At 42.4% G+C, this 19,155-nt stretch overlaps 1 protein-coding gene across 2 annotated transcripts in view; it reads right to left on the reverse strand.

The window, feature by feature from the left end:
• The window catches only part of dapk2b (death-associated protein kinase 2b), a 51,327-nt gene that overhangs the window by 18,945 nt on the left and 13,227 nt on the right, over positions 1 to 19,155 (reverse strand). For both annotated transcript variants that reach the window (XM_079810042.1, XM_079810043.1), the window contains exon 3: positions 1,720 to 1,941. In XM_079810042.1, the coding sequence (XP_079666168.1) occupies positions 1,720 to 1,941 (222 nt within the window). The remainder of the gene's footprint in view (positions 1 to 1,719; positions 1,942 to 19,155) is intronic.

Raw genomic sequence — 19,155 nt, forward strand, 5'->3', positions numbered from 1 at the left:
CGTATGGGGCTGCATAGCCTCAGACCAGTCAGGGTGCCCATGCTGACCCCTGTCCACCGGCGCAAGCATCAACAGTGGGCACGTGAGCATCAGAACTGGACCACGGAGCAATGGAAGAAGGTGGCCTGGTCTGATGAGTCAAGTTTTCTTTTACATCACGTGGATGGCCAGGTGTATGTGCGTCGCTTACCTGGGGAACACATGGCACCAGGATGCACTATGGGAAGAAGGCAAGCCGGCGGAGGCAGTGTGATGCTTTGGGCAATGTTCTGCTGGGAAACCTTGGGTCCTGCCATCCATGTGGATGTTACTTTGACACCTACCACCTACCTAAGCATTGTTGCAGACCATGTACACCCTTTCATGGAAACGGTATTCCCTGGAGGCTGTGGCTCTTTTAGCAGGATAATGTGCCCTGCCACAAAGCAAAAATGGTTCATCAATGGTTTGAGGAGCACAACAACGAGTTTGAGGTGTTGACTTGGCCTCCAAATTCCCCAGATCTCAATCCATTCAAGCATCTGTGGGATGTGCTGAACAAACAAGTCTGATCTATGGAGGCCCCACCTCGCAATTTACAGGATTAAGGCATCTGCTGATAACATCTTGGTGCCAGATACCACAGCACACCTTCAGGGGTCTAGTGGATTCCATGCCTCGACGGGTTAGGGCTGTTTTGGCAGCAAAAGGGGACCAGCACAATATTAGGTCATAATGTTATGCCTGATCAGTGTATAATTTAATAACTGATGCACTGATAAAAATCCAACAGAAATACATAATATAGTGTGATGACATCTTTGCCCCTTTGGCATAATATTTACATTGCACAATGATTTGGGATGCACCAATCCTGATGTCACATACTGTGCTGTTTAGGATGGAGAATATGCTAAATGAGATGCAAACCACATCATGCAGCCAATGTTTTTGCCCACTAATGCACCTGACCCAATCAATCAGATGTTTGTTGATTTAAAATGGTACTTGAAGCAGCTATTTTAGCTCAGGACTAGATGGTAAGCGTTCTTTCGAGAAAGCCTTAAGAGACTAAGGTTGAGAACTACTGGTTCAAACAGCAGTGAGTAAGATAAATGATGAGCTCTTAGACGAGGGCGGCAGGCATTAGTCAACTAAAGAGGAATGTCATCTGAGGACAGGCACTTGAAAATGAAGCAGTAGCTCACATTCATTTGAAGGTACAACCCTGTTTGTTATAGTTGTAATGGGTTTACTATCACATTTCCACAAATGGCCTTCAAATTCAGCTAATATTGGGCTAGATTTTTCATTTACGTTCAGAAATGAAAGTGGTAATTAAACACTAAGGCTGTATCTGAAAGCTCAAGGCACATCCGAATCCAATGATTGTACCACATCCTGTCTATTGACATACATCTGATTGATTGAAGGCAGCATCCTGTGTGTCAACAATTCTGTGAGAGTTGAGCTACAAAATAATATCTGAAGTATCTGAAAGTTGAGGTTGGTGGTCCGTTTGTGTAAATGTAAATTTTGAGACTAATGTTTTCCACTTTTGATGTAATTTCTAGTGAGACAGTAGTGTTGAATTAATTCATTATTTGGCTTAGGGAAAAAAATGAAATGATAAAAGGTTTTTGGATATGGCCCCTTTAAAAGCTATACAGTGAGGGCAGCTGTGCTAGTGGGTAATTGTAGCTCTTCACAAACGGCGTGGGAGGACGTGTTCTCACTCACAGCTCCAGGATGAGCACCACGTCAGTGCGGTTCTCGTATACGTCATGCAGCGAGATGATGTTGGGGTGCTGGAGGTCCTGGAGGATGTCCACCTCTCTCTCGATGTCCTCTCGCCGAACGCCTCTCCGGCTCGCCCGACTCTGACGCTTTTTTATGAACTTTGCAGCATAGTCCACACCCGTACTCTTCTCCTTACAGCGTTTCACAATAGCAAACTGCCCACTGAGTAAAAGAGAGAGAGAGAGTGAGAGAAAACATTGAGTTCTTCTGCATAATAAGCCAGATGATGAATGATCTGAGTAATCACTTCTAACATTCACTAATAACGCAATAGCACAAAACACTGCCACATTGTATTTGTCAGTTTTGTAGGATTAAAACATTCCAGAGGATTGAAACATTTTCTAGTTTCTTCATAAATAAATAAATAAATAAACAGGTTAAGAAAATAATCGACAGCACAAGATTAAAACAATATTAGCATTACAAAAAAAAATCGGAACAATGTATGAACCACTCATTTATCTAAAGTGACACTATATCCACACTAGCAGATTTAGTTTCAGTAAAAGGCAGTGCTTTCTTTTTTTCCTCCCTTGAACTCATCAGTTGTTGCCAACTATTTTCAATGCGAAATAGCTCAAAAAGTCGCTAGATGACGTAACTCCTCAACTGTTGGCACTTTACATTTGTTTTCTCTCCTAATCCGTGCTCAACTACTGTATTTTCATTTATAGTTGAAAGCTGTTCTCATTACATATTTTCAGTCAGACAATGGAAGGAGTATGATATAGTGACTGACTAAATGTTAACCGCTAGTCACTTTTTTGAAGAAAAAAAAGGCGCTAAAAGGGTCTGAAAAGTTGCTAATCTAGCAACAAAGTTGATAAATTGGCAACACTGCATGAAATGTGAGAGGAGGCGGTGCATCCATATCTCTATATTTGGCTGATCACATGATAATTGATTGCAAATCAAAGGGATCAGACTGCTGGAAATAAGGCTGCTTCCGAAATCGCATACTCTCTTGATATATAATGTAATAAGTAATTACTTCACGACTGCTAAAAAAGTATGTTCTAAATAGTATGAATGTAATCCGGACATACTTCTTTTGTCACATACTGTTTTCCCCTACTATATAGTATGGAAGTATGAGATTTCGGATGCAGCCTACTTTTGGCACTAATGTGAGACTTTATGGTATATCTGAATCGAAATCTAATTGAAAAACAAATCTTTATCTGATCTGTAAGTACGGTGGTTTTTTAAGCACCACACAATTTGGTTAAATTAAAATGTGCACTGTTGAGTCTTAAATGTAAATTTGTGGTGTTCATTCATGGAAATATTTGCTGTATGATTGATTGTTCAAAAAGAAGATAAAAGTAACAAAACATAATTCATTAAATATAAAACTATTGGCACAAATGTATTTACTATTTTTTTTAATTGTATTATAAATCATAATTTTTTGCAATTGAAAATTGCAATAACAAAATTTTGATTCAAAATAATGACTACAATACATAAAAATAAATTCCACATTGTAAAAATGTATATAACAAAAAGCATTAATCTGATGAGACTTTGATGTGATTTTAAGAAATAGTATATTAAAGGGGACCTATTATGCCACTCTGGTGTCCCCAAAATACCCCATTTAAAATGGCAAGTAAAAATAGCCCCTATTTGGGTGTGAGAAAAGCACGCCATTTTTGTGTGCGTCCCTTTAAATGCAAATGAGCTGCTGCTCCCGGCCCCCTTTCCAGAAAAGGGCGGAGCCTTTACAGCTTGTGCTTCAGATACTTGTGCAACAACAAAACTGGACAATGTCATGCAGCCAAAATGTCCGAAATTGTCAGTAGCGGCGTTCAGCCTTACACTGAAAAAAATTATTATGGCCCGATTAAATTAAGCATAATTAATTTGTGCTCGTTTTAATAATTTAAATTTAGTTTTTTATTTTAATAAAAAAATTGATTTGGTTCTATGGGAATTGCATGTGTTTTTGTTTAAATTGAGATCAAATAAATTGACTGCAACCACTTACGATAAAAAATTTTAGTAAATTCAATGAATCCTTTTTTTCAGTGTACATGTTAGAATGCAACTGGGTGTTTCTGAATGGTTAGTGGACACATCTGTATTGATTCAACTCATGTTCCTTCTAAAACAACTTTTGTGCAAATTCAGCATTGAATTGACCCTCATTTGTTAAGCAGACTGGCGTGGGGTGTGGGGCAGGGCTTCCCCTTACTGTTTCATATAAGGGAAATATGGATCCGCTCATTTGGAGAGACTGTTTATGATTTATGGGTATTATAAAAAAAAGGAGTGGGTGAATTTTTACCATTATAGGCTGGTTGCTAAAAACATCTGTGTTCAAACACCTTATAAAAGGGAATTTTGCATAATAGGTACCCTTTGATATATACATACAAAAATATTATAGTATTGGTTATTATTAGCCCCAAGTTAAAATGCTGTTTAATATGCCTACAAACTAAACTAAAACCAAGAGAGAGGACTTAACATGCATTGCAATAGTCGACCATGCCACTGATACGTAGTTTTAATAAAAGCATTACATGCTTAATTTCCTTGATTAATGTGCTTGAGATACTTAAACACCAACTGGAAGCAACATTAGAAACAAGAGAAACTACTTAACTGGAGCCAAATTAGCGTCAGTCTAATAATAGTCTCTATAAGCTTCATTTAGCCGCGTCACATGCAACATATAGCACCACATTTTCCAGTTAAATTACAGAGACTCTTTTGCAAGGATTACTGACATCACAAGTACATTAACATATGACCGCCCACGTTCAGCATTCAGTAACTTGGCATCGCTTTGCTCTTAGCCTATGAAAGCCACTGGGTTTGCGCTGTTGTAGTGAACAATCAAGTTATGCGTTGGATCTTTAATGCTGCAATATGTCTGCAAGGATAGTTTGTGCTTGAGCTCCCTATAGAATCCCGGAACAGAACATTTCTTGCATAGCAAGAGCCTGAGAGGAAATCCTGCCGCAGGGACGCGTGCGCTAACTGGGGTCACGGTGTGGGAGGAAAACGCTCTCAGAGAAGAGAAAGACAGAGAAGAGGAATGCCACCCACCCGCTGCTTTTGTGTCAAAGACGCTTTTGCTTCCTCACACATGCTTTGAACATTTCAAACAATATCTCCCCAGTCCCGGCAGATGAAATATGTCTGCTGCTCATATTATCTATTGGTTTGTGTAGACTGCGGGCAGAAAAGACCAATTAAAGTAGAAATTTGGGATGTTCCAATACTGATAATGATTCCAGATTCAGCAACGTCCAGGAAGAAAGTATAAAAGGCTTTAAAGGGGATTGTATAATAGAAAACAGAATTTTATTTCTCTTTTGAAATAAAAGTGTTTGATTTATCACATTCTGCCGACGTACTCCACACTGTAAAATGCAATCAGTTGACTAAATGTAAGTGTTATTAAGTATTATTAACTTTAATAATTAAATTAACTTTAATGGTTCTATGATTAGCTAGTCATAACAGAGGTAATTTACATAACAGCAAAAAACAGAAAGGGTGGAGATATGGTGCCCTTGAAGTTTAAAATTCCTTCATTAATGACAGTAAGCGATTTCTGACCGATCGGACCGAGCACCACAACACACTTAATTTTAGCAAATCAGCAATAGGGGGTGTGTCCACTCATGATGGGGGAGGAGAGAGAGTGAGCAAGAGGGAGATTTCACAGTAGAAAGATTGATTGCTGAGAGACATTACAAAAGATAAAAGCTCAGAGGAATATCACTGGGAAAAGAAGGGTTATGATCAGGCAAGAGTTTTAGGATCCATGTTAATATCAAAAGCTTTAGAGCATGGGTCTCAAACCGTTGAGTCGTTGCGTGTGCCGCGCTTGCCACCTCCTTTGTGTGTGTGTGGGAGAGAGTTGGCTCGCCCCTCCCTCATGCACTATAATTGGTTGAAACCGCGTGATTGACAGGAACAGAATGTGAGGCAGATCAGACAGTCGAAACGAATGTGGTCTAACAGCGCTTGTCAATGTCAAAATGATTGAGATGGCCAATCAAATCAAAGTAGGCAGGGTTTACGTTCTCTTTTGGCTCGTGCACGGTCTCCACACAGAGACGAGCGTGACAGCGCGTCAATCTATCGCTTAATGCCGTTGCGGAGAGAGACTACTCTTTCCGGTGAAATCACAAAACAAAATGCACACAAATGTGTCCATGCTCTTAATATACAATCATTGATGAACATCTTTGAAGGGTTAGTTCACCCAAAAATGAAAATTCTGTCATTAATTACTTACCCTCATGTCGCTCGACACCCGTAAGACCTCCGTTCATCTTCGGAACACAAATGAAGATATTTTAGTTGAAATCCGATGGCTCAGAAAGGCCTCCATTGGCACAATGCACGGTACACTCTCAAGACCCATAAAAGGTACTAAAGACGTCGTTACAAAGTCCATCTCACTACAGTGGTTCTACAATAACTTTATGAATCGGTGAGAATAGTTTTTGTGCGCAAAAAAAAGCTTCAAAGCGTTATGAATCAAGCGTTATGAGTCGATTCAGCGGTTTGGATCGCCAAAGTCACGTGATTTCAGCAGTTTGGCGGTTTGACACGCGATCCGAATCATGATTCGACTCACTGATTCATAACGCTTCGAAGCTTCATGATGCCGTGTTTTGAAATCAGTCATCACTATAGAAGTTGTTATTTAGGGTTTTTTGCGCACAAAAACTATTCTCGTCGCTTCATAACATTATTGTAGAACCACTGTAGTGAGATGGACTTTGTAACGACGTCTTTAGTACCTTTTATGGGTCTTGAGAGTGTAAAGTATATTGTGCCAATGGAGGCCTTTCTGAGCCATCGGATTTCAACTAAAATATCTTCATTTGTGTTCCGAAGATGAACGGAGGTCTTACGGGTGTCGAACGACATGAGGGTAAGAAATTAATGACAGACTTTTCATTTTTGGGTGAACTAACCCTTTAAAGAAGAACAACAACAACAAAAAACTATATGAGAGCGGATTAGAACCCAGAACCTTTGACACGGTTTACTAAAATCTACCACCAGACCACCAGGGAATTCAAATGTAAATCGCGGATCTATGTATTTATTCACTCCTGCGAAAGAATCTCGGGACTAATAATGTATTTGATGCAAATTAATGGAAATATTGTTTGCAAATAGTCCCAAAAAGATCATTTCCCAACTAGAATTAGACCTAGAATTTCGTTCACTGTTCTGTTTGATCTGGTTACGGCCTTGCTTTGAATAATTCTATTCTTAGTCTATTATTTTAAATAAAATGAAAATCATTCATAATTTCATTATTACATAATGATTTCATTTCTATAGGCTATATTTAAAAAAATAGAGTAGGCAAGAGAAGCCTATGTTCTGAAGAACCGTTCATGTTCAGAAGGAAAGTTCATGAAGAACCGTTCATGTTCAGAATGAAAGTTCATTAAGAACCGTTCATGTTCAGAAGGAAAGTTCCAATTCAGAGGAACAGTCCATGTTCGGAAGAAACATTCATGTTGAAGAACTGTTAATAATAAAGATTGAGAAGATTGGATTCTCACAGTTGTGCTCCTTTTTTTTGGAATACTTGAAACACTTTTTTTGTGGATAACTTGATGCGGCCCGGCCTGACCCAGAGTCTACCTACAGCGGCCCCCAGGTAAATTGAGTTTGCGACCCCTGCTTTAAAGACTGTGCCAAGGCTGTGTTGTTTCTCCTCCATACGGGAACAACTTTTGGGTTTGCTGTTTCACAGAACCAAGATATGCTGTTGTAATGTTAGCTCTAGTAACAGCACAGTTTTGAGTGTCATTGTTTGTCTGGAGCTGATGTGCTCCTGGCGACTAACAACCAACTCCTGCTTGTATAAACTATTGTGTACTGTATGTTAGTTTTCTATTCTTCCATGTCATTCGTCATCTTCGCTTTACTTTTCACTAAGCATTATTTTGCTTCGCTTCAGCTAATCACTTACTGCACCTTTAATACAAAAAAAGGCACATCCTGATGCACATGGACGGGCAGCACATGACGTGAGCAGATTTAGGAAGCATCTCTGAGTCACGACTATATCTAGCATGTGCCTATCAGACTGCAGATCTAGACGGACTGCATCTAAACTGACTAAGCTGGCCGTTTTTGACATCATGCCTCATGTCCGCAGATGTACATTTGGCCTGGCTCATTATCAGCTGTGACCGGGAAATACTGTCCAACTCATCGGGTGCTCATGCCAGACTGCCTGTCACAGAGGGACAGAGAGGAGGGATTAGGGGAAAACTGACAACAGGATGAGGGGGGAAAGAAAAACGAGGGATGATGTCTTCTCTGTGAAATGTGTGGGTTTCTAAACAATGTCATCTGTAGGAATGTCTTCCAGCAGACATTGTAAATATATCTCATTTAATATCTGTTTCACTTTAAAATGTCACATTACTGAAGTGCTGTAATTGTAACCATACATGTTGACTATTAGTTCAGTTAGAAAATAACACCATGCTAACAACTTTGTGTGTCTTTGATTCTTCTAAGCACTTCTGTGTTCCTAGTTCCCTTTTCTATGATCTCACATGGGAAGTATATAAAAACATGATGCTGCAAACTAAAGTTCTGTTTGTCCCCTGCTGTTCTTGTTCATGCATCAAGTTCCAAATGCACTGTGAGAATAGGCTGTGTAGTTTATGCGCAGCGAGCAGATGATTAGACCATGATTGCAGCCAGTTACTTCCAGTGTTTCACATGAAGCCCCACTGAGAGGGTCTAGGCTGCGAAAAGCGGTGTATATAGAATATGTGTGTGTCTATCAGCAATGATGGGCTAATTTTAGATGCCACCCTGCTCCTCTTCTACCTGCTGGTACAGATTTGGGGGCTACAGAGTTAATACATTTTGGTGAATCTCAGAAAAAATCCTCTCAAGAACATGCCAGGTCACATTTCACCCAAACAATATATATATATATATATATATATATATATATATATATATATATATATATATATATATATATATATATATATATATATATATATATATATATATATATATATATATATATATATATATTATATTTTTAACCGTTAAATGCATACATCAGGTCTTTAGTGACATGAGGCGTCATTCACTACCCTCCTCCTCTGTATAATTATAAAAAACTGCCTGATTTTACATTAATTTTTTATAAAAATTGTCTAGGGTCACTAACGACCCGAGGTGTGTAACCGTGTAAGTATATTTTTTTTCTGCACAACAATAGTTGAATCTTTGATGACTGAATAAGTGCAATTGACCTTTTTCCCACGAGGTGGCAATGTCTGATACACAATGATGAAGGGGTGTTTCACTCAAAAGAATAGGAAGTATCATCAGCAAAACTTGAAATGGCTCAGCGATAGATACGCAGAGCAAGTACTGAATGCAATCAAATATTAGTGTCACTAGCCACGTATCCATTACCCTTCAAATTGCGCGAATTGAAAATACACCCAATGGAAACACGTCAATTTAAACTGTGAATGGCAAATGAGCTTCTTCAAGCTTTTATTTTATTCTTCTGTACTAGTTTTTCTAATATCAGGATAGTTTTATATTATTGCGACAGGTAGAGATCCATCCGTGTTAGATCAGGGTCGCTAAAGACCTGAATATGTAATAATGATTGGCATTAATTCATTTAAGGGTTAAATAAAATGAACACTGAAGAAATCTTTTTTTTCTCAAAGTATTTTTGACAATCAAGCACATTTCCTCCATAATTTGTATTACCATAATGTAATAAAATGTCATTCTCACTAAAAAATATTTATACATTATGGTACTATTTAGTGTACTACATTAAATCATGCTGATTTAATAAAAATGTTTAAAAACAGCATAAAAATTTAGTGAATTAAATATTTTTCATTTAATTCTCATGTAGTACACAATTTCTTATTATTTTATATTTTTTTCATTAACTGGGTTTAATTACAAAACTACAGAAGTAAAATGCATTAAGGTTTGAATTTGAGAGGAAAATGTGCTTAATTGTCATGAAAATTCCATAATATAAAAAAATTATGTTTTATTTTGAAAGGTGTTAAAATATAATTGAGTATAATAAAAAAAAAAAAAACGTTTTATTTTGGTGTGAATTAGAACCCAGATTTGTTTTTGTAAGGTTCACCAATTCATTTACAACCCTATTTGTTTCTATTGCTTCTTTCACCAAAGTAATGGTAGATTGTTTTTTAGTTTTTTTAGTTGTTTCCAGAATGCACACAGCCTCAAGGACAAGGGGAATTCACCTCACCATTCTGTTTGTTTAATTGCAAAATCACAGACATAATAAAGACTGAAAGATGTGTACACTGGGACAAGAAACACTGATTAAAAAAAAACTACTTTTATTTCACTCAGAGGACATTTTTCTCACTGTGTCTAATGCTGTTTTCTGTTCATGTAATACAATCAAGAGAAGAATTGCATTACAGTTCAGTGCCTTTGGCAAACAGAACCGAATAAGTTTGATAGCTAAATCAGAAGGGACTATTGGCCACATCGATAACTATGTTTGTTTAACAACCTATAACTTACAGAAATACAAGGACGCCAAACACTGTGAGGCCTCCGCCTGGAAAAAGGGTCGGGCTGTCCGCTCAGAGCTCAGAGGGGGCTATAAGATAAGAGGTTTCCCATGTACACATACACACACAGCACATTTGTGGAAAACCAAAACAGTCTGAACAGGAATGTGTATCCATAGGGACGGTCGGGTCTCTCCCAGAGCCACGGGAAAACACAAACCTAGACCATAACAACTCAGCGTCTCAAGTTCCCTTACGAGAGTACTCTCGTATTGCGTTTTGCTAAAACGCTATGGGGGAATTCCTTTCCTCGAGATATTGAAGCAAATTTTTATCCAAAAATACCTTTTATCCGCAGTGCAGCTGCACAACTCTCAGCAGGAAGCAGCTGCGTGCTGATTGGCTGTGCCGCTGCAACTGCAGCAACCTATAGCGAGACCGTGGGGCGGGACGGACCAATCAGGTCCTTCCAAATTCCCGCCACAAGGGGCAACAGAATTTGCATAGCCTAGGGTATATAAGACCCACTCTCGCAAGGTTAGTCAGATTAATTCTTCTTCAGCGACTTGCAATCGTTGAGCTCCGGATCGAAGCCTGCCGTCGACACGCACCCAGCGGAACACGCGGCCTGAGGACGTCGGATTCTCCGCCTTCAGCCTGCCTTCCAGCTGCGCCATCCGGCACTATATCCTTTCTTACCTTACTGTGTTTTTCACATTCAAAAAGAGCACGAGACGTTGTTGCAAATGTCTCGTTCCTGCGCCTCGTGCAGAGGTTTCATCGCGGACGAGGATCGGCACATCATCTGCGTGTCATGTCTCGGACCAGACCACACGCAGACTGCACTCAACCAGGGCGGCTGCGCTGAGTGCGACGAGCTGGCGCTGCAGACCCTTCGGGCTCGGCTCGCCAGCTTCGACTCGGATCCCGTCCCGTGCTCCCAGCCTCTGGAGCCACGGAAGAAAAAACGTTGCGACCATGTCCCCGCGTGCCTCGCCATCGCCCATGTTGTTCGTCGACGAGCAGCACTGCTCCCCTCGCATGGCGGCTGCTGCTGTTTCGTTCGGCGGACCGGAGGAGGAAGAGGATGACAGCCTTTCCCTTGCTGCATCCGGGAGTGGGTGGTCGTCCACGGCCTCGGAGCACGCCACTTCGACGCGGACGGCTACGGCGTCATAACCTCAGTCGACGCTGAGCTTATGCGCTTGCTCACCAAGGCCGTGGACGACCTCGGCATTGACTGGTCTCAGCCCGAGGAGCCCACGAGAAGCCGACTGGATGAGTGGTATTTCGAGAACCGCCGTCAACCGACCGCTCAAAGACCCGCTCCCTTCTTTCCAGAAGTCCACGAGGAGCTAACAAAATCGTGGAAGGCGCCATTTTCTTCTCGCGCCAAATCCTCTTTTTCTCCAGCGCTCTCGGTAGTCGATGCCGCTCAGAAAAAAGGATATCAAGCCCTTCCTCCCCTCGAGGAAGCTGTCGCTGCACACCTTTGCCCGCCCTCCGCCAGAGGATGGCAGTCGAAGACCGTGCACCCTTCCAAAGCCTGCCGCACTACGTCCAGCCTCGCCGGTCGAGCATTCGCCTCCGCCGGCCAGGCGGCGTCAGCGCTACACTCCATGGCGGTGCATCAAGTCTTCCAGGCCAAACTCCTCCGTTCCCTGGACGAGTCTGTTCCTGATAACGAGGCTCTGAAGGATCTGCGCGGCGCCACTGACTTGGCCCTGCGCGGCGCCACTGACTTGGCCCTGCGCGCCACCAAGGCCAATGCTCAGGCGATCGGCAGATGCATGGCCAGCCTGACGGTGTTGGAGCGCCATTTGTGGCTTAACTTAACGGAGATGAAGGACACGGACAAGACCGCTTTCCTGGACGTGCCCATTTCGCCTTCAGGATTGTTTGGTTCCGCCGTGGTTGGGTTCACGGAGCGCTTCACTGAGGCACAGAAGGCTTCGCAGGCAATGCGACATTTCCTGCCCAAGCGTTCCAGCTCCTCCGCTAGCCGTCAAGCTAAAGCTGGACCAGCCCAGCCCACCAAGACGCCGCCTTCAGCTCGCCAGCCTCACGCGGCTTCCAAGCCCGGTCAGCGTTCCCGCTCTACGAGCCGCAGCAGACCGCCGGAGCGTCGAGGTCCACGACCATGCAATGTGTCGAAACCTGAGCCTCCGAAGCCGTCCTAGCCAGAGGTATGAAGAGAAGGCGGATAGTGCCCGCTTCGGCCGGTGCACCGCCTCGCTCTCTTCTAAAACGTTCCCCAGCTCCCTTCAAGGCAGCTGGGAACGCCACATTCACAGCCAACGAGCCCGCAAGCAAGCGCGCTCGCCTGTACACAAACGCCGTTTTCACGGCGACCCATATGAGTCACAAAAAGAGCTTTTTCTCTGTAGCAGTGTGCCAGCATTAAAGCATGTACCCCTACACTCAAGCACTCCCCCATGTTCCCCAGCCCCCTGCACTCAGGTGGCTGGAAACATTATTCTCACAGTCAACGAGCCCGCACTCAAGCTCGCTCGCCTGTACACAAGCACCAATACTCTATCTCCCCCGGCCCCCTGCACTCAGGCGGCGGGAAACAATTCCCTCATAAGCGCCAACTTAGCGCAAGGTTATCGGGCCACCGAGTCCCTGTTACTCAGCGACTCGCCCCACAGATTAATTCAGCCCCTGGCTTCGAAGGCCGAGGCCTGGCGGGCCATTCCCGGCATTTCGAAATGGGTGTTGAACATAATAGAACGAGGTTACTCGCTACAGTTTGCTCGCAGACCACCGCGCGAAAGAGACAACGGTGAGAAGCGACAAAAGTCACGTGCTTCGAACCGAGATATCAAAACTGTTAATAAAGCCGTCACAGCGCGCGCTCTCTGCTCTGAACCGAGCGGTTTCCCTCAGGTCCGGTGCACACATTCCTCTCAAACACTTTCAGAGGATGTTGGGTGTCATGGCCTCGGCGGCGCCAGTTCTCAGACTGGGTCTGTTGCACATGCGCCCCCTACAGCACTGGCTGAATCGCCGCGTTCCAGCTCACGCATGGCTTTCGGGCCGATTGTAAATCAAGGTAGACCACAGCTGTGTGTTGGCTCTGGCTCCTTGGAAAAATCCCGTCTGGTACAAGACGGGCGTGAGTTTGGGCACTGTTACGAAGTGGAAAGTTATCTCGACAGATGCATCCAACCTAGGTTGGGGAGCCCTTCACGAGGGCAGGCCGATCTCCGGTCTCTGGTCAGACTCGGAGAAGAGCCTTCATATAAACTGTCTATAGATGAAAGCGGTCACGATATCGCTAAGAGCTTTCCTTCCGTACATAAAACACCACCATGTCCTGATCCGAACGGACAGCAGATCGGTGGTAGCCTATATAAATCGCCAAGGCGGTCTGAGATCTATCGACCTGCACTCAATGGCGGAAGAAGCCCTAATATGGGCAGAGCACAATCTGAGCTCGCTGAGAGCGACTCACGTGCCAGGCATTCTGAATTTGGGTCCGGACATGCTGTCCAGGGGCAAAGTGTCCCCAGCAGAGTGGTCTCTTCACCCAAATATAATTCAGATAATTTGGGGCAAGTTTGGAGAGGCAAAAGTGGATATTTTCGCCTCACAAGACAATGCTCAATGCCGAATATATTTCTCCAAGCACGAGGATGCGTTGGCCCACGAATGGCCCAACCTTCCTCTTTATGCGTTTCCCCCAATCTCAATGTTACCTCAGGTCATAGAGAGGATCAGGGAGAGCAAATGCGCTGTGCTTTTAATAGCCCCGCTTTGGAGAAATCAACCTTGGTTCTCACTGCTGAGTCAGATGTCAGATGCAGCTCCGTGGCCGATCCCGCTGAGGAGAGACCTCCTCATGCAGGCGGAACGGCAGATCTGGCATCCCCGTCCCGATCTTTGGGCGCTTCATGTTTGGCCCATCAACGGGTACATGAGAACCTTTCTGAAAGCGTAATGAATACTATTACTGAAGCTAGAGCCCCCACAACTAGGCTGCTCTATTCAGGCAAATGGTCAGTCTTTTCAGACTGGTGTAAAGCGCGAAATCTGACCCCACATGATTGTGCAGTGTCAGAGGTGCTTACATTTTTACAAGAGCTTCTGGACGCGGGTCGCTCCCCCTCCACGCTCAAAGTTTATGTGGCTGCTATAGCAGCGTATCACATTCAAGTGAACGGACTGTCACTAGGAAAGAGCGATCTCATTGTTCGCTTCCTTAAAGGGGCTAGAAGGCTTCACCCACCTCGCCCCCCTTCAGTCCCTATATGGGACCTGTCCACGGTCCTGGATGCCATGAAGAGCTCTGCATTTGAGCCTCTGCATTCTGTGAGCTTAAAGCTCCTGTCACTAAAGACCGCTTTTCTGCTAGCAATTGCATCAGTTAAGCGAGTGGGTGATCTGCACGCGCTCTCTGTGAGCGCCTCGTGTCTGGAATTTGGGCCAAACGACTCCAAAGTCGTCCTCAAACCAAGTCATGGATATGTACCTAAAGTGCTTTCAACTCCGTTCAGAGCACAGGTCATTTCACTTTCGGCACTTTCATCGCAGTCAGATGAAATAGATGCTAATTTGCTCTGTCCTGTCAGAGCGCTGAGAATATACATAGAGCGTTCCGCTGCTTACAGGCAAACTGAACAGCTCTTTGTATGCTTTGGCGGCCGCACCCGAGGGTACGCGGTTACAAAGCAGACCCTGTCACGGTGGATAGTGGATGCTATATCACTGGCTTATGAGTCTAAAGATCTCAGTTGCCCCTTAGGCATTAAAGCCCATTCTACTAGAGGCATGGCCTCTTCGTGGTCTACTTGGTCTACTGGCATTTCTCTGAATGATATCTGTGCGGCAGCAGGCTGGGCCTCCCCGTCCACTTTTATCAGATTCTATAATTTAGATGTTCCGGCTTTACAAGCTGGGCTTCTTGCTGTATGAACAGATTTAACCCCTTAAGGCCCGATAAGTCCGGCCTGGGTTGAATATTGTTTAAGTCATAAGCATATTCCTTATACGGCCCGAAGTATCTGGCCACTCATTATTCCTGACCCGATTATGTCTGGTCTATACTTATTATTGCACGAATATCGTGTTCATTCTCATTAGGGCCCGACTCAGGTCTGGCTCATTCTGAATTATTGATATCATACTCCGGGCCCACCTAGGTTGGCCTGGGTTTGGTGTCGTCGGCTTTAGAGCCGTTAAGCAAGCACGGCGTTTTGCATTGGTCCCCCATAGCGTTTTAGCAAAACGCAATACGAGAGTACTCTCGTAAGGGAACGTTTCGGTTACTAACGTAACCTCGGTTCCCTAAGATGAGGGAACGAGTATTGCGTTTTGCTTGCCGTGCTTGCTCACTTGCTCAGAAGTCGCTTCAGTCGATTAACCTGACTAACCTTGCGAGAGTGGGTCTTATATACCCTAGGCTATGCAAATTCTGTTGCCCCTTGTGGCGGGAATTTGGAAGGACCTGATTGGTCCGTCCCGCCCCACGGTCTCGCTATAGGTTGCTGCAGTTGCAGCGGCACAGCCAATCAGAACGCAGCTGCTTCCTGCTGAGAGTTGTGCAGCTGCACTGCGTATAAAAGGTATTTTTGGATAAAAATTTGCTTCAATATCTTGAGGAAAGGAATTCCCCCATAGCGTTTTAGCAAAACGCAATACTCGTTCCCTCATCTTAGGGAACCGAGGTTACGTTAGTAACCGAAACATTTTCTTTCCATTTATCACATTAGAGGCATATTTCACCTCTACAGCCCACAATAATGTCATTTATAGCCGCTTGGCTTTGAAAAGACAACACATGGTGATGCAGGCAATGTATGTGTGAAGTGAATCATAAAGGAATTTACTGAAAGAACCTCATTTTCTGATTAAGGTAAATATTCTGGTTAAGTCTTACTGTATATCCTGAATTTTCTAGCTGTCCATATTTAATTCGTCCCAAAATGACCTTTGTTTGGACATATGCAGTGGTAAATTAATATTCAGTTATGGTGGATATTCTGTGTTTAAGACCCAACAATCTGATTAATACAGGAATAGTCCAGCCGTTTTATGCAGATTTTTAGAAACTTGATTTTGGTTGTAAATGTATTGCAAAATGCTTACATAATCAGAATAGCCACATTCAGATTATTATTGGAATATTTTAGCATGTAAACACAACAGAAGACACTTTCAAACCAAGCAGCTATCTGTTGATACATTTTCAATAGCAAGTTGGATTTTGCCAGTGAAAAATCACAGAATAACGGCAAATGTTCCTGACTGCCTCATAAGGCAAAGAAGGGATACACGATATATCGGCCACCATATCAGTATCGGCCAATATATGTTCATTTTGAATGTTATCGGCCCAATAAGAAAATTTGGCTGATATATTATAGCCGATAAATAATGGATTAGTTCCTTCTACTGAGACACTTCAGATATGCATTGTTCGCCATGATGGTTTTGAATTGCTTGAAATATGATTGGAATCACAGTTAAGTGTTGGCTTTCAAATATAAAGAATCATCAGTATCTGCAAATATTTTCATATCTGTGCATCTCTAAAACAAACAAACACTTCACTAACTGATCCTGACATTCAAAAATCTGTCTTGGTTTGTTTGAAAGTGGTGTTAAATGCTTTGTCGGATGTGCAATTTGCAGAAAAGCTGAGGGAGGAGACAGGCATCCCATAGCGGGCGTGCCACTAGTCTCTGTTCTAAGCCCGCTTGTGTTTTTGACGGCTGGAGGTCTCAGTGGACTTTCCACTCCCAACAGCTGCTGGTTATTAGCCGGAGGGCCTCACTGGCTGTGCGTTTGACCTAATGGCGCCAGTGCAATATTCAAATGCAGGTCCAGAATGATGGCCTGAGGGGACATTATAACACTGAGTTTCATTGTATCCATGTGTGTATATATGAAAAACTGTGCCCTCTGCTTTGACAAAAGCATGGAACAGATGTTAATGCATTCTTTATCGGTCTCAGTAAAATAGAGAGTTTAAAACAACAGACTGTGTGTTTTTATTCCATCACTATAGGGAGTATCTCAGTTAACAATCAACACACAGGACAGGAAGTATTAATTTCATGTAAAAACAATAAAATATTGTTGCATCATGGATGTCATTTATTTTAAATCCTGCCAGTGAGTTCCTCTCAAACTGAACACAGACTGTCAACCCTCCTACACGATCTTTCATAACAGCTTTTCAACTCCTTCGCTTCACAGCTGCCGAATACTTCCTTTTCAACACTTTGGACAGATGATTTTTTTTGCGGAGAAAACATTAACAGATTCTTCATCAAAGCATCTTGTTTGTGCTGCATGAGGCAAAAGAGCAGTGGGGGGAGGAATGCAAGGAATGTGCGTTGATGGTTCGACAGATCCCCTTTCCTCCAACTCCTTTACTTATCCTTTTTTTTTTTTTGTCCATCAAACTTGTTGACACAAAAATTCACTATAATTGCACTGGGAGATTTGTGGCGACTGTGGCAGCCTGTGTTTTAGCTGACTTAAAATAGCCAACTTTACCCAGATACCCCCGATCAGGACTGCAGGCCAGCTCAGTGTAGAGATCCATACCACCTGTCATTCGCTTCAGAAGTCAGACACCTACATGTCCGGTCTTGAGTTTAGAAGAAACTGGATTCTTCAAAATGTTAAATCAGAGCTTTATAATGGAAATAGACCAGCAGACATTTTTGATGAAAACGAAAAAGAGGCTGTGAGCAACATTTATAAAACAGAAGCCAAACCAATTTATGCACAAATTATTCATAGTCATTCTTAACCCTTAAATGCATGAATGTTTCGCCAATGATTATTACATATTTGGGTCTTTAGTGACCCGGATCTGTATCAAACACGAATGGATCTCTACCTAACGCGATAATATAAAACTCTCCTGATATTAGAGTAACAATTACAGAAGAATAAAATAAAGCATATTTTGTTTCCTTTTGGAGCTTGGAAGGGTTCAGTTTGAGCAGATGTTTTATAGCATCATCACTGTCCTCATCAGAGCTCATTTCCCAGAACATTCAGCATCTGGCTCATATTTGCCATCTCAGACATATTCTCAAAACTATCATTTTCAAAATCTTCAAAATCAATATTTTGATCGCTGATAGCTTCTTCACCAGATCCACCATTAAGTGACAGTGACACTAATATTTGATTGCGTTCAGTTGCTCTGCTGTAAATCGCTGAGCCATTTCAAGTTTTGCTGATGATACTTCTTATACTTTTGTTTTCTGCCTGCGGTAACTATGAGTGAAACTTCACTTTATCATTGTGTATCAGATATTATTCAGTCATCAAAGATTCAATTATTGTTGTGCAGAAAAAAATATACTTGCATTGTTACACACCTCGGGTTATTAGCGACCCTATAACATTTTTTACAAAAATAAATGGGGAAACAGGCATTCTTTTATAATTATTTTCTTGTTATATTTTTTGTAATGAATTGATTGAGGAATACTAAGAAGGTTGATGTCTAACTTAAAAAAATGAATGAAGAGGAGGGTAGTGAATGACATCCCGGGTCCCTAAAGACCCGAGGTATGCGTGTTAAAATATTTTTTACATACATAATAAGAAATGTTTCTTGAGCACCAAATCAGCATATTATAATGATTTCTGAAGGATCATGTGACACTGAAGACTGGAGTTAATGATGCTGAAAATTCAGCTTTATCATCAAAATAGAAAACAGTTATTTTAAATTGTAATAGTATTTCACAATATTACTGTAAGTTTTCAATGTTTCACCATGAACAATCAACCCTCAGGTATCTAACAGCATGACATAATGAAGGGACTACACTTCTGTCCATTACAGCCT

Source organism: Gobio gobio (genome assembly GCF_949357685.1).
Source record: "Gobio gobio genome assembly, chromosome: 25".
NCBI classification, from domain to species: domain Eukaryota; kingdom Metazoa; phylum Chordata; class Actinopteri; order Cypriniformes; family Gobionidae; genus Gobio; species Gobio gobio.